Source organism: Aythya ferina (assembly GCF_964211825.1).
Source record: "Aythya ferina genome assembly, chromosome: 1".
Taxonomy (NCBI): Eukaryota; Metazoa; Chordata; class Aves; order Anseriformes; family Anatidae; genus Aythya; species Aythya ferina.
In genome coordinates, this window is record NC_140296.1 from 138633036 (window position 1) to 138647673 (window position 14638).

The following is a 14638-nucleotide window of genomic DNA, read 5'->3' on the forward strand; positions in this document are numbered from 1 at the left end:
CTCTATGCATATCTGCAGAACAAATTCTGCAGTATATTCCTATTATGACTGAGACATCTTAGCAGATAATTCAAAGTTTTAACTACGAAGCCCTGATTTGAAACTGGTAAGTCAATAATGTTTATCAATTACAAATAAAATGCAAATGTATAATAATACTTCTACATATACTGGGGAAGAAATTGAATTAGGATGCATTAAATCAGTCACCTAAAGAGATCAATATAATTATACAAGCTAAGATGCAACTTGGGAATCTCCTAAAGTGAAGTAATTTGAAATGACCAGCCTTAGACATCTGTATTCTGTTTGAATAACAGTCAACAAATCAAGATAGCCTTCTAGGAACCTACATTACTTTAAATAAGTCTCTTCCTTTACACCTAAGATGACCTAAAAGATGCAAAGCAGCCAGTTAACTCTATTGATCATCCTTCCCTTCTTGAACATTCTCATTTACATAGATTGCTAAAGGGAAATATTTTGTAAGACAGAATCTGAGAAGAACAGAAATAAATAACTTCTTTAAACAGTGAATCAGTGTCAAAACTAGAAGAAATCTTGAGATTTATATATCTGAACAAATATAATTTGCTCATGTATACTTTGAAGATACTCAGGTGTCCCCTCCTATCTCACCTCCCCTTTTCTCCTCAAAAAACGAATACAAACCACCATCATAACTAAAGTTAATAATGGCTGTTCCAGCACTGAACTGCATTTTTGCCACTTAGTACAGAAGGAAAAGACACAGGAATTAACTATGGTGAATTCTAGGAGATACTGTAACTTTCCAGGACAGACTTCTTTTACAGAATCACAGAATCACAGAATTTCTAGGTTGGAAGAGACCTCAAGGTCATCGAGTCCAACCTCCAACCTAACGCTAACAGCCCTCCACTAAACCATATCCCTAAGCTCTACATCTAAGCGTCTTTTGAAGACTTCCAGGGATGGTGACTCCACCACTTCCCTGGGCAGCCTGTTCCAGTGTCTAACAACCCTTACTGTAAAGAAGTTCTTCCTAACATCTAACCTAAAACTCCCCTGGCTCAACTTAAGCCCATTCCCCCTCGTCCTGTCACCAGGCACGTGGGAGAACAGGCCAACCCCCACCTCGCTACAGCCTCCCTTGAGGTACCTAAAAAGAGCGATAAGGTCACCCCTGAGCCTCCTCTTCTCCAGGCTGAACAAGCCCAGCTCCCTCAGCCGCTCCTCGTAGGACTTGTTCTCCAGGCCCCTCACCAGCTTCGTCGCCCTTCTCTGCACCCGCTCAAGCACCTCGATGTCCTTCTTGTAGCGAGGGGCCCAAAACTGAACACAGTACTCGAGGTGCGGCCTCACCAGAGCTGAGTACAGGGGGACGATCACCTCCCTAGCCCTGCTGGTCACGCTGTTCCTAATACAAGCCAGGATGCCGTTGGCCTTCTTGGCTACCTGAGCACACTGCTGGCTCATATTCAGCCGACTGTCCACCATCACTCCCAGGTCCTTCTCTGCCTGGCAGCTTTCCAACCATTCCTCTCCCAGCCTGTAGCTCTGCTTGGGGTTATTGCGCCCCAGGTGCAGGACCCGGCACTTGGCCTTGTTAAACTTCATGCAGTTGACCTCAGCCCATCGGTCCAGCCTATCCAGATCCTCCTGCAGAGCTTTCCTACCCTCAAGCAGATCGACACACGCACCTAACTTGGTGTCATCTGCGAACTTACTGAGGGTGCACTCGATGCCCTCCTCCAGATCATCGATGAAGATATTAAAGAGGACCGGCCCCAGCACCGAGCCCTGGGGGACGCCACTAGTGACTGGCCTCCAACTGGACTTGGCTCCATTCACCACGACTCTTTGGGCCCGGCTATCCAGCCAGTTTCTAACCCAACGAAGCGTGCGCCAGTCCAAGCCAAGAGCAGCCAGTTTCTTGAGGAGAATGCTGTGGGAGACGGTGTCAAAAGCCTTGCTGAAGTCAAGGTAGACCACATCCACAGCCTTTCCCTCATCCACCCAGCGCGTCACTCTGTCATAGAAGGAGATCAGGTTCGTCAGGCATGACCTGCCTTTCATAAAGCCATGCTGACTGGGCCTGATCGCCTGCTTCCCCTTCAAGTGCTGCATGATGACTCTCAGGAGGATCTGCTCCATGAGCTTTCCTGGCACTGAGGTCAAACTGACAGGCCTGTAGTTTCCTGGGTCTGCCCTCCGGCCCTTCTTGTAGATGGGCGTCACGTTTGCTAGCCGCCAGTCGATTGGGACCTCCCCCGATAGCCAGGACTGTTGATAAATGATGGACAAGGCAGAAGAACGACCGCTGTTTCATTAGTTCCCAGTCACTTGTAAAACAGGTAAGGTTTAAAAATAAGAAAAATCAATTTATAGTAATAAACCTATTCATAGTAATCACTTAAGACCACTAGTATATACACCCATCGCTGCAGTATCATTTGAATAGTTGGTAACTGTATTTCTTCACAGAAACAGAAAGATCAATACAGTTTAGTGTTCTACCACAGAAGAGTTCTGGCAAAATGAGACTGCAATTGTTGACCCAGTGAAGTAACACAAGTTCAACGCACCATCACTAAAATCACACTGCCATGACAGACAATTGCTTTTTTATGAACATATTTACATCTTGTAATGTCCACAGAAATGGAATAGGCACAGTGGTTCATTTAAAAAAAGGGAAAAAAACTATTTTGTCCTTCTCTCCAATCCTGTAGTGTTGCGATGCTCACATCACAGCAGTAAAAAAAAAAAAAGTGAAGCTTTTTCTTCAACTACTAGTAGTAGAAAAACATGAAAGGATTTTTACATCTCTGTACTCTAAAATGTAATTGTCACAAATAAGTTTAAAAGTTAGTAACTAATCAATTCAGTACTGAAAAGTTGTAGCCAAAGCAATTACAAGAAAGGTTGTTAACAATTGTCTCTTCAAAAAATTTCTGTACGTAAGAATGTCTGAACAGATTTGAAATAGTTATTAGTCTGACAGTAGGACAATGCAGGAATCAAACAACTGGATCTAAATGGACTAGAAAAATTAGTGGATAAGCAATCATTACCACTGACAGTATCCTGGCTAGAGGAAACAATTCACCTTAAAATTGATAGGTCACACTTCACAGAACATTGGTTCACATCAAATTAACAAACCTCAATTGTGCAGCGAAAGATTCAGAATACAGCTAGTCAAATATCTTCAATATTAAGCCTCTGTTATGCTCATAAAACTGTCATTACACTAATAAAGTGTGTTGTTGTGGATATAAAAATGTCTAGAAATACTAGACATTTTTAGTCTTACATTTTAGTCAATTACATTGACATTTTAGTCATACTTACGTAATGATCGTCGTCTCTTATTCTTTAACTTTCTTCTTTTATTCATTCCAGCTTTAGATGGAGATTCCTCTTTGGCCTTTGGCTGACTGGCAACTTTTGAAGAGTTCTGCTGGCTGAAGTGTGTGGGCACATGACGGGCAAGTCCTCCCTGAGATGCAAAGCTGGCATTGCATCCACCAACTACACACTGATGAGGAAAAAAAATAAAGTTACTGTATCAGTACACTCTGCACTATCAAACTCATAGATTTTTCAGTTTGCCTTTTCTGGCTCAGCCTCCAACACAGTAAAAGATAGATAAACTCTTTAAGACCATGCAATTCTAAAGAGAAACAAAAATAATCTAAAATTTCCATCTGAACTTTATAACTCATAATTTTCCTGTGGTGCAATCACCTTTTTAAATGCTATATAATATTCTACAATATTGTATAGCATAAAATTAATCTTGAACAATGTTAATCTTGAACAATGCAGTAAAACTCTCTTCACAGAAAAACACATCTGAAGATTTTTTCCCTATAGACCAGCATTATCCCCTTGCTTTTCAAAACACTACATAGTTATTCTGTATTTCTCAACAGCTCTACAGTCTTCCCTAGTGGTAGATAACAGCAGTGTTCTCTAATCTCCTTTCTTGCGAGAGATTAGAAGTGAACTTTTCAAATAAAAAAGCATCCCTACCAAAACTGAATTTAACCAAGCTTAATGCTTTCTATAAATGCTATACAAGGTCAATATCCTTCACTTCTGGCTTGAAGTGACTTCAGTATCTTCAAAATCCTACTAACACGACAATATACACACTTATTTTTTGCAAGGTGCAATTCCTTCAGAAGTATTTAAGAAAGTTCTCACTCAAAGAAAATGGCCTCTTTTTCAAACAGAAAAGTAAGACTAGACCCAATAACTAAGCAGAAACACAGAAATCACAAGATACATGCAACTAAACAAGTACTGACTTTTTTTTTTTTTTAAGTATTTCGTTTATGTTTACAATTATTTTTATATAAAATAAATGTTTAAATTATATTGTTGGGGTGGAAAGCACAAAGTTTTTCTCTTGTGCTCTTAGCTTAGAAGGGTAACAAAAAAATAATTGATATGCATTTCATCATGGGCTGCAGTGAATTGTGTATCCACGACTGATTTTTCTTCTCCTGATTAAACAGTAGTAGGACAAATGAATTCATTATCCAGTAGCAAGAACCCATCACCACTCTAAACCATTCAAAAGCTTTCCGTCTTCCACATCTGTTTTGCTTCCCCCAATCCTTTCTCTTAGCTCTCTTGTTTGTATCTCTTTTCTCTAGCACTCCCCTTCACAGCAAACTGACGAGGCAGCTGTAATGGGAGTTCAGCAGTGAGTAATGCTGCAACTATATTCATAATGTAAAATTTTCTCTGAAGTATTTGCAAGCTCGAAGTAATCTGTCCCAAGCCTGCACATTTGGTTGAAAGACAGGACAACAGCAGCAGAATACCACTCAGTGTGTTTTGTCCCTGATACCCAACTTTGCTGTTTCCAAACTGGGGCTGTAAAAGAACTGAAAAGTTTATTTCTATCTCAATCCCAGCAAAAGGTTTTCATTGATCATTACAAAACATGAACGCTATATTCCTGAAGAAAAACCTCCATAATCTCCAAGGACATAATACTTGTTATAGGAATAAAAAAAATGTAAGTATTTTTTCACAAGACAGTGAAAGACAAAAATAGGAGGACAATTTTATTTAAATGTTTTTAGCAAGCTTAAGGGAAGTTTAAGCACTAAGGTAACTAAAAACATGCAATGTTAATGTAACTGTACGTTCCTCTCTGTCTCCTCCACTAATAAGCATCTTAAATTTCTGCCCATCTCTACCAAAAACCTATCTGTAACTTTTTACTTTGCCCTACAATTTACCAAATTTAAACAACAACAATACTGTACACTTACACCATAACAGCCTACAACAAGACATCATACCACATCTAAATTCAAAATAAAACAAGAGATCTTGCTCTCATTTAGGGTACAGGAACCTCAAAGCAATATTATTACTTCAAATTAATATTAAGATGAAAATTTACACCATTGTATTAAAGATGAACAAACCCACAATCAACAGATAGCGACAAAATACATGCATGCATTAGTTTGACCAATTTTTTATTCTCCAGTTTCGTAGTTCTTGAAGCTGTGTTGCTCATAAAAGCAGTTTCATGAAACTAAACTAAGCAACTAAATCTAAGCTTAGGTTTAACTTTAATGAAAGTGCCACTGACAAGCTTCTAGCTCTTTCTGATTCTACAAACACTGACAAAAGGAAAATGAACACAGAACTACTCTGAAGTTCAACCTTACTGAGAGATTAAAATTTCGGTCTTGCCAATGCCTGCTAAAAGTAAAAAAACAACCTGAAGTCTTGGTACAGTGCATGCATTACTATATGCCAAATTACTTAAGTACAGTATAAAAAGGCAATACCTTCTGAAAATAATATATAAACATTGTGTTGGCCACATTTCTAAATCACAAGTTCTTAAGACCTCTTGTGGAATTCCTTGTCAGATAAGAAATACGGTTTTATGGCTAACTACACACAATGTCATAAGTTGACTTCTGTCTAGTACAGAGAAAAAAGTCACGGACATCCAATACAGATTCTCTACAGAAGCTACCACTTCTTGTAATTTAAGTTTTACTTTTAAAAGCCCCAAACATTAAGTCCTCAGCATATGTAACCCCCAACTAAAAATTATCTTTTTCCAGAAAGCCTACTTACAGTCTGCAGCTCAGTATGAAATATTTGCAAAGACCATCACATCCACATATTGTGTACTTTGACACTACCTGTTATGTCATCAAATAATCAACAGCTGATATATAGATGTATATATCAAAGATGACACAGAATGCCTTTGTAGTGGACAGAAAAATAGTAGAAGAGGAGAAAAATCTTACCTGTTTTTTCCTTTTTTTCTCTAAAATAATATATCCAGCAATCCGTTACTAACGGGTAAAGTCTCTTCTCTCCAAAGATAAAGGAGCAGTTCAGGCTGTCACTTCAGGATCTCTGGACGGTAAGTCACACCAAATCAGCTTCCCACCAGATAATTATACAGATCTAGAGGGCTTCTAATAAATCAGACTCAACTATTATGCACAACTTTAAACCAATCTCTTACTTTTTCCCCAAAACCCTGTATCTCAAAATTTTGCATTCAGTTTGCAATATGATAGGTTGGGTCCGGATTGGTGGATATGTTACTTCAAGAGAAAATAAGTCAACAAGTAAGAAATTTAATTTCTCCAGTGTACCCATACCCACCATTATTAATGGGCAATAGTGACCAGTGACTTTAACAACCAGGATATAAATTATCTAGTAATACAGACTTTTTCTATTGAATTCAAAATAATCGAGTACCCTTTTTAGAGTATTTAACGTGCATTTTTTTTCCAATAGATCTGACAATAATATTTTAGACATCTGGACAAACCTTACTGTCTCATCATCTAAGCATTCAGGCAGAATGACTACATTTTCTATCTGCATCTGCAATGCTCTAATGGACAGAAGATGTCCTGCCAAAAGAATAACTGACATGAATTCCAAATGAGGACTGAATTTGCTTGGCTTTGTCATCTAGATTTCAACTAATGTTCCTCTATTAATAGTCATATCAAGTGCAGTCATCCCTTAATGAATTACTCCCTAATGAATTCTGGAAGTTACAGGTGGTAGAATGAACACAAAATTCCATTTTTACTACTACTTTTTTTCCTCCCCTTTTAAGCAAAGGATGAAAGCCTACAATAAATTTATGTATTGTTATTTGTTGTTGCTACTGAAAGCATTTACCCCATGTGAACAAACCCTGCATGACTGATCTTAAACATTAAGAGCATATCCACATGTTGAAAGCAGTTGGTTGCATATTCAGTTTTATTTTCACAGAGTCCTCCTCTGCAGAGGATTGCTACAAGCAACTATTTTTATAATTAGGTCCCACACATTTGAGCTCACTCTACCATTTGTCCTTTCATTGTGCCTAACACCTTCTACTTGGTCATCTACACTACATGCTAAGAATTATTTTGGTACGTCTACAAGTAACTAACTTTTAATGCCTTCTGCAGCAGCAGGTAGCACTTCAAAAAATTCTGAGTACCAGAAACAGTGCTAAAAAAATGCAGATTGTCACAGCACAATAACTATTCAACTGTTTCTAACAGTCAAGTTAAGACAATTCTTTCTCAGCTTGCCAAAGACAGCTACCAGCATCAGTTTTCTATTTATCTCTGCAGACTATTCCTCTAGTTCTATCTGTCTGTATGTTCTGAAAGCCTGAAAGTTTAGGTTGTTGAACTTGAGATAGGACAACTACTACATGATGATGATACTTCCAGCATTCCACCCATTTCTAAAAAGCTGCAAAAATTATGCAGTAAAACTATTAAAAAAAAAGTAATATCTAGGCTTTCTCTCTCTCAGCTCTGGATATAAAATGATATGCAAACATGAACATACTGATTATCTTCAGAGAAAAAATTACATGCTCTGAAAACACCTGTAACAACAAAAAAGGCTGGAAGAATGGCTAGAACCAGACTGTTATAAACAAAGAGAACTTCCAGCAGCACAAAAGCAATGAACTTCAGGTATTAAAAAGAGTAGTGTAACTCCAAAAATACTTAACTGTGGTCCCAAAGAAGGCCAGTAAATTCTCATATCAGAAATATTTTGCAAGACCAATCTTTGATCCTCTTGACAAGAGAAACAGATTTAGGAAATAGCACATCCAAAGAATGACTAGAAAAGCACACTGCTTTGCAGAAATACTTGATTAGAGGCTGAGAACTATCATCAATGGTAACTGTGTCTCATTTAATTGACACACTTACTTTGGAGGGATTCATGGGTGCCCTAGGTAAGACTGTTTTCTGAACAACAAAAATTAGTGATGACGGCCTCGAATAAGAAGAAAATAAAATCCATCCATGTGTTCCACATAAAACGTAAGGACAACAGCACTAAAAATTTTTAGAAAAGGGGAGGAAATAAAAAAAAAGCAAAGAAATCTGATGACTAAAGGGGAACCAAGGTCCAAAGTTCAGCCCCAAAGGTCAAACTTATCATTTCTGCCTTAGTTTAGCAGATTATTCAGATGTAAAATGTCTCCTAATTATCTGATCACACACTATTAGGAAATTGCCCCATAAAGACATAGAGCTAATATCTCAAAAATAGGTATTCATAAGCAAATTTACGTTTTCTACGTCACAGGTGTTGTAATACCAAGGGGGACGTGCTAAACCACAAGAACAGGAACCACACGAGGAATTTACAAAAATATGAAACAAATGTCTTTGCAATTTAGAAGTGGGTTCACCTTAGTGACAAATGAACCACGCAGTCATGTAGTTCATACGCATGCATGGAAAGGGCAGGTAAGCCCACAAAGACCTTTTAAAACGAAAGCAGAAAAGCTAATTTAAAGTAGGATACAGCCTTTAAATCAAAGGACAGCATTACATGCATCACAAAAATTGAGTATTAAACCCAGAATGGGCAACTACATAAAATGAATTCATTTGCAAACAAAAGGCAGACAGGACAGGGACATATTCTTCAGCAGAATAGTTCTGCAAAAGACAGCTTTATGCCCGAGACAGTCCCCAGCTGCCTTTCAATTTAAGAAAATACTTTTTTCCTCTTATTTTCATTAGAGGTATAAGCATGTAGCAGCTTGCCATATATTCATTAGTCTCCACTCATCATTAAACAGTTTTGGTTTTCCTCCTGCCTTTACAACAGTCTTCCTTTTACAAGAGCTTCATCACCTTCCTAGCTAACATTCTTTGCCTTTCTTAAAACAATTCTGAACAGTTCTCTAGAAAATAGCATACAGTTCTATCATTTCCACTGCCTTCCAAGTCAATTCTTCACAAATCCTGACATTTATTTATTTTTAACAAATGATTGAATGACTTGGCATTTTCAGCAAGTACTATGAAGTGACAATGACTCCTACTTTTATACTTGAACGTATTTATATATTTTGTTGTTATTTTTTTTTTTTTTTGGGGGGGGGGGGGGGGCCAGGAGCCACTGTACTAATCAAGAACAAGAGGTCTTTAATACAACCAAATAGAAAAATTGGGGTTTTGCTAAAAATCTGAGCCATTAGGATTTATATCAACACCTAAATGCAAAAAGTGCTTAGTTTTTATAGAAAAGCTGCCATAAAATGAAGCAGTAACTGTTCTTGAACTGATCAAGACTAATATTCAACATTCTTAAATGCTTTTGTATCAGACAATAGATTTCAAAAGCTTGAAAAAGAAAAGGATCAAGTCAATAAAGGGGTCTAGGTAACTAACAAGTTATCACAATCACATACTTGGCTAAATCATGGGGGCTCTGAAGCCTATATTCAGCATAAATGAAAGGGGAACAAAAGAAGTTACAGGACCAGAATTATCATCTATTCAAAGCTCCCAGGAACAGATTGAGAAATACAAAGATAAAATGCAAACAAACACTGAAAACAACAGTAGGAAAAAAAATGAAGTAACAGACTTTGAGCCATGATAAACTACTGCAATAGTTGCCTGCGTTTCATCCTTTCCCATAGCATGACCAGAAATTACAGAAAAGTATGTACTATTTCACCAGCTAGTTAACACATGCTTATCAGAACTAACTATTTGAAGTCTTACAGCTCTAGCTGTAACCAGTTTAGCAAAAAAAAAATGGGATATCAGCTTTTACCAACTTCACTAGATAGCTCACAAGACTCAAGAAATACTATTATTTCCTGAGGCATGACCACCTCTTTTAAACCCTATGCCTCTAAATCGACCTTCTTTGATGTACACCAAGCAAGTCTACACACTAACCTATCAGAAAGCTTTTCTTTAAGACAGAAACCTGCTATTACACTTTGTCACTTAAACTACTTAGTTCTAAAATGAGAAGAAATAAGGTACAAGTTTCCTCTAATGACTCATTTTCAAGTTCGATTCAGGGATCAGCAGTTAAAATTACGTTACTAGAACAATCACATCTGCAAGATTTCAGGGATCTATGATCCTTACACTACGCTTTCAAGAGTATGTTAACTTAATTCCTTTGAACAAAGGAATAAACTCCATAGCAAGTTTCCCCCACTGTCATTCACTCTGTCAGAAGTTTTCAGACTAAATTAAGCAGTTTGGAAAGTCTAGTCTTCACAAGACTAGGGAAAAAAAAAAAAAAAGCTTTCACTTGCATTGAACTATTTTTACTCTCTAAGCTTTGAGTATAGTTTTGTTATCTGTCATAACTACTGTTAAAATCTGTGCAGAAGCAGTAACTTCTGGAAGAGGTCACTGTAATAGAAAAAAACTTTTTAGTAATAAAACTGCCCTAAAATAAACAAACAGACGACATTACGTGGGAAGAAAGAGAGGAGAGGGTAATAGAGAAGTAGTGACTAAAACTTGGTGAGGTTGGGGCAGAGGGGGAGGAAGATATAAAATGCTACCTACATTTAATAAAAAGCCCTATTCATTTTTTAAATCCTAGATGGAAGGAGAACTTCAGTCTGAAGTAGTGTGGGTGGAACTTACCATAAAATGATCCAGGACTGACAGCTATGAACTGCCCCAACTGTATCCATAAGAGGATGAAGCAACTCATTAATAACGGATTGGTGGATATGGGAATGATAAACACTACTATACCTAGAATTGCAGGTACAGATTAGGGGGAGAAAGAAAGAGAAAGTTAGAAAATACTATGCAGGAAATACAGTCAGCTCATCGGTCCTGCATTCCTGACTTCCTTATTATTCTCAGAGAGGTTAACCATAAATAGTCACTGACTGTTTCAACTGAATTTTGTTAACAAGAACAGCTCTTACTCAAGCACAGAATGCACACCACTAGGCATCATCCGAAGTGTAAAGCATGAAGCAAAATATCTCACTGTTACAGTGTATAAACAACTCAACAGGAAAACGTACACAAAAATAAACTATATCATTATTTAGTTTTAGATTCCCCTACCATTTATAGATTAAAAGCAACACGGACAGAGAAGAAATAATGGTATCTTCATCTGTTTTCATAACAGAACAGGATCTTTGGGCACCATCAAGGCAAAGACCAAAGCTCAGCTAGCTTGATATGTTAAGAAATCCTCCTGTAATGGCATTTTTCCATTAATACATTCTATCAGAAAAAATGAATAGGATCGCTCTTAGAATAAATAATTATATACCTTGCTATGAACCTTACCTTGAAAGGTTTGTCCCCACTGTGTGTCAGCATATGCCTCTGCAACCAACTTTGACTTGTTGAAGGTGTATTATATACTTTGCAACCTTTCCACAAGCAAACAAACACCTAATAATGTAAAAACACGGTAAGTTTAGGTAAGTCAAAGAAAAAAGAAAAAATTTCAGAAGTAGATTAGCAAGCTTATTACCACAATACAAATTAGTTCAAAGAATTCTGAAACCACCGTTTATTTGGCAACACACTTGTCTCACCAAGGCAAAAATAATTGCAACCACAAGTATTAAAAAAAAAAAAAAGGTCAGTGAAACAAGCATGAAAAGCCAGAAGATGCTTCAGATAGACACAATCAAAAAGCCACAACATCCAGCTACAGTTTGCGTTTGTACTGCATATCAGTATCACCAGAGATATTGAGATAGAAAATTTGTAAGCGGTAAGATTTACATTTTACAGATAGCAAAGATAGAAAGATGATTTATGCTCATAAGCAAGTAATGATTTAATTCCTTGAGAATGGCAAAGTCTTAAAATCCTATTATTTAAATATCAGTTTTATACTATGGAATACTAGATACCCCTAGTTAAGGCCCTTCCTGATGAAGAAAGGGAAAATTTTTCATAGGATTCAAAACCTGTGGGTGTTTGGCTATTCCGGTATACAGATCAGTCATATGCACAATAGTGCATTAAAGAGTAGAACTTACTCATGCTGCTTTTCTCTCTCCTCTCATTGTGTCTGACTATAATCTAGAGAATAAAAAAGCTCAATGGTCTTGGCCTTCGTTAGAATTTCTTTAACAAGTCAGAGGGCAGAGGGGAGGAGGAAGGGATACAGCCCTAATTTTTAGCAGCAGAATACAGTCCCCAGGAATAGTGTTGTCCAAAATACTTTCAGAATACCTTTTGGAACTACAGGGAACTAATTGGATTTGAGCTTCTTGTTCTCTTTCAGAAAGAAAAAAATGAGTTATCGAAAGACTGTACTTTCAAAACAAAAGAACAGCCAGACAAGCAAGCGATGTACTTTCTATATAACAGACACCTCAACTTACTAAAGCAAAGCTTGAAAACCATGCATGCCTGTATGACTGATCAAGGTCTCCTGACCAATAAGGCCCAACTGCTGTTTTAGTGCCTGCTGCTCATCAGTTTTAAGATCCCCCTGCAGCCACAGGACGGAAGTCTGGGATTGCTGTCAGCGCAACAGCTACATAACTATCTCAGAATTGCCACCATCAACTGCAAACTGCACAGCACTCAAAGGGGAACAACAGATAGTTGAAACGCAATCCCCTCAAAAAACATCCACTTGGTTTTACAACAACCCCCCAGAAACTCTAGCAAGGCTTCTTGTGAACCTGTCTAAAAATCTGAACCCAAAATATTTCTGGCAAAGTATTTCAGAAAAGTAAAATTATTTCATTAGTCTCCTGGGCTCTTCATTGTTCTGGCTTGGGCTTCCTGGGCTGGTTTAGAGCCATTATCTCAATATTAAGTTGAAAAAAACGCATTATAACCATAAAAACAATGTGATAAGCTTGCTTGTAAGTTCTCAAGAAGCAAATACTACAACTACTATCCTTAAAATTTATAGTCACTGAGTTGAGTAATAACCTGAAATCCTACCAAAACCACATGCTCTCTAACAACACTTAAACGCCTCGCCAGCAGGTGGCAGACAAATCCATGAAACCAAACAGCCAGCATCAGTCCCTTTCCACAGCATCTAGTGGAAGAACTTTTTGAAAAAGAAACCAACTCCACCACGGGGAATAAAAGTGTGAACTGAGGGCAATGCTCAGGCGGTTGTTTGGTGCTTCCAACAACTGTCTCATTCAGAAAGACAAAATACAGTTTAACATTTTCAATATGAAAATACCCACAAATCATGCCATATAATGTGAATGAGCAGAAAAATAGTACAAAAAATCTGGAAAAATCTTCCAATCACTTTTTAAGAAATTAAAAGGGGTTATGGATGGGACAAAAGTCATGCATCTACGTTGACAGACCCCAGGATACTGATACACCTCATCCATTTAATTGTCTCACATAGGATTCACATAGCACTTTTATAAAACTGTGAACAGAATCACTGAAATCTATCTCACGAGTGACTAAACTGCTGTCTCACTAGCTGAATGATTCCAGCTAAAGCTTGGACTTCAAGAAGAAGCACTAAATATCAAGCTAGAAGTGCAGTCATACCAAATAACATTAGCTAAATGCAACCAGTGAGTCACACCTGTCGCAGTGACACAATTACATAAAAAACTACATAATGCGATGCAAATATGCACCTTATTTAAGTCTCTTGTACCCTTAAGATAATACATAATGACCTAACATTTGACATATTCACATTTTAAAGAAGCAGCAAGACAAAAGTTGAAAATAAACATTATGTTAGGTTAAGAGTTGGTATTAGTTGTCCAAGAAGTTAAAGACATGCAATGTATAGCACTGAAAGCAGACTGCTTGTGTTTGATATAAAGGTAGTTTACTTGAAATATTCCAGGCGTTAAAAGTAATTTGGGAAGTTGGGAAGCAGGGAGTTCAGTACAGATTTGAAATTACGCTATTTGGAGAGGTGTTATAACATAAAATTGTGAGACCAACCCAAACTGCACCACTTGAACAGATATTAGACCAAAAGATATATGCTCATATATATACCTTAATTTAAAAAATAATACTAGATGCAGTTATATTGAAGGTGTAACATCCAAAGACCTGCTGTCAGTACGTACTACAAACTGAACTGTTTTGGTAAGACTTTGTACTCCCAAGATGACCAGTCTTACATCTGCCCTGTAATATATTCTGTTTATATATTATTTCTAATAAAACTATATTTGTAAAAATAATCATGAAATAACTTTGCCTGAGTTAATATGCAGAAGCACATACACTAGAAGTTGTAAGAAAATGAATTCCAAATATAAGCACTTAAAACCAGCATCCTCGGGATGCTGAGAAATTAGCAAATCTATCAAATATCCAATAAATTTAAACATTAGGAACATACT

At 37.3% G+C, this 14638-nt stretch overlaps 1 protein-coding gene across 3 annotated transcripts in view; it reads right to left on the reverse strand.

Moving 5' to 3' along the window:
• The window catches only part of AEBP2 (AE binding protein 2), a 57654-nt gene that overhangs the window by 23544 nt on the left and 19472 nt on the right, over nucleotides 1-14638 (reverse strand). For all 3 annotated transcript variants that reach the window (XM_084518268.1, XM_084518267.1, XM_084518266.1), the window contains exons 3-4: nucleotides 11607-11714; nucleotides 3337-3523 (exon numbers count right to left, since the gene is read on the reverse strand). In XM_084518268.1, the coding sequence (XP_084374394.1) occupies nucleotides 3337-3523; nucleotides 11607-11714 (295 nt within the window). The remainder of the gene's footprint in view (nucleotides 1-3336; nucleotides 3524-11606; nucleotides 11715-14638) is intronic.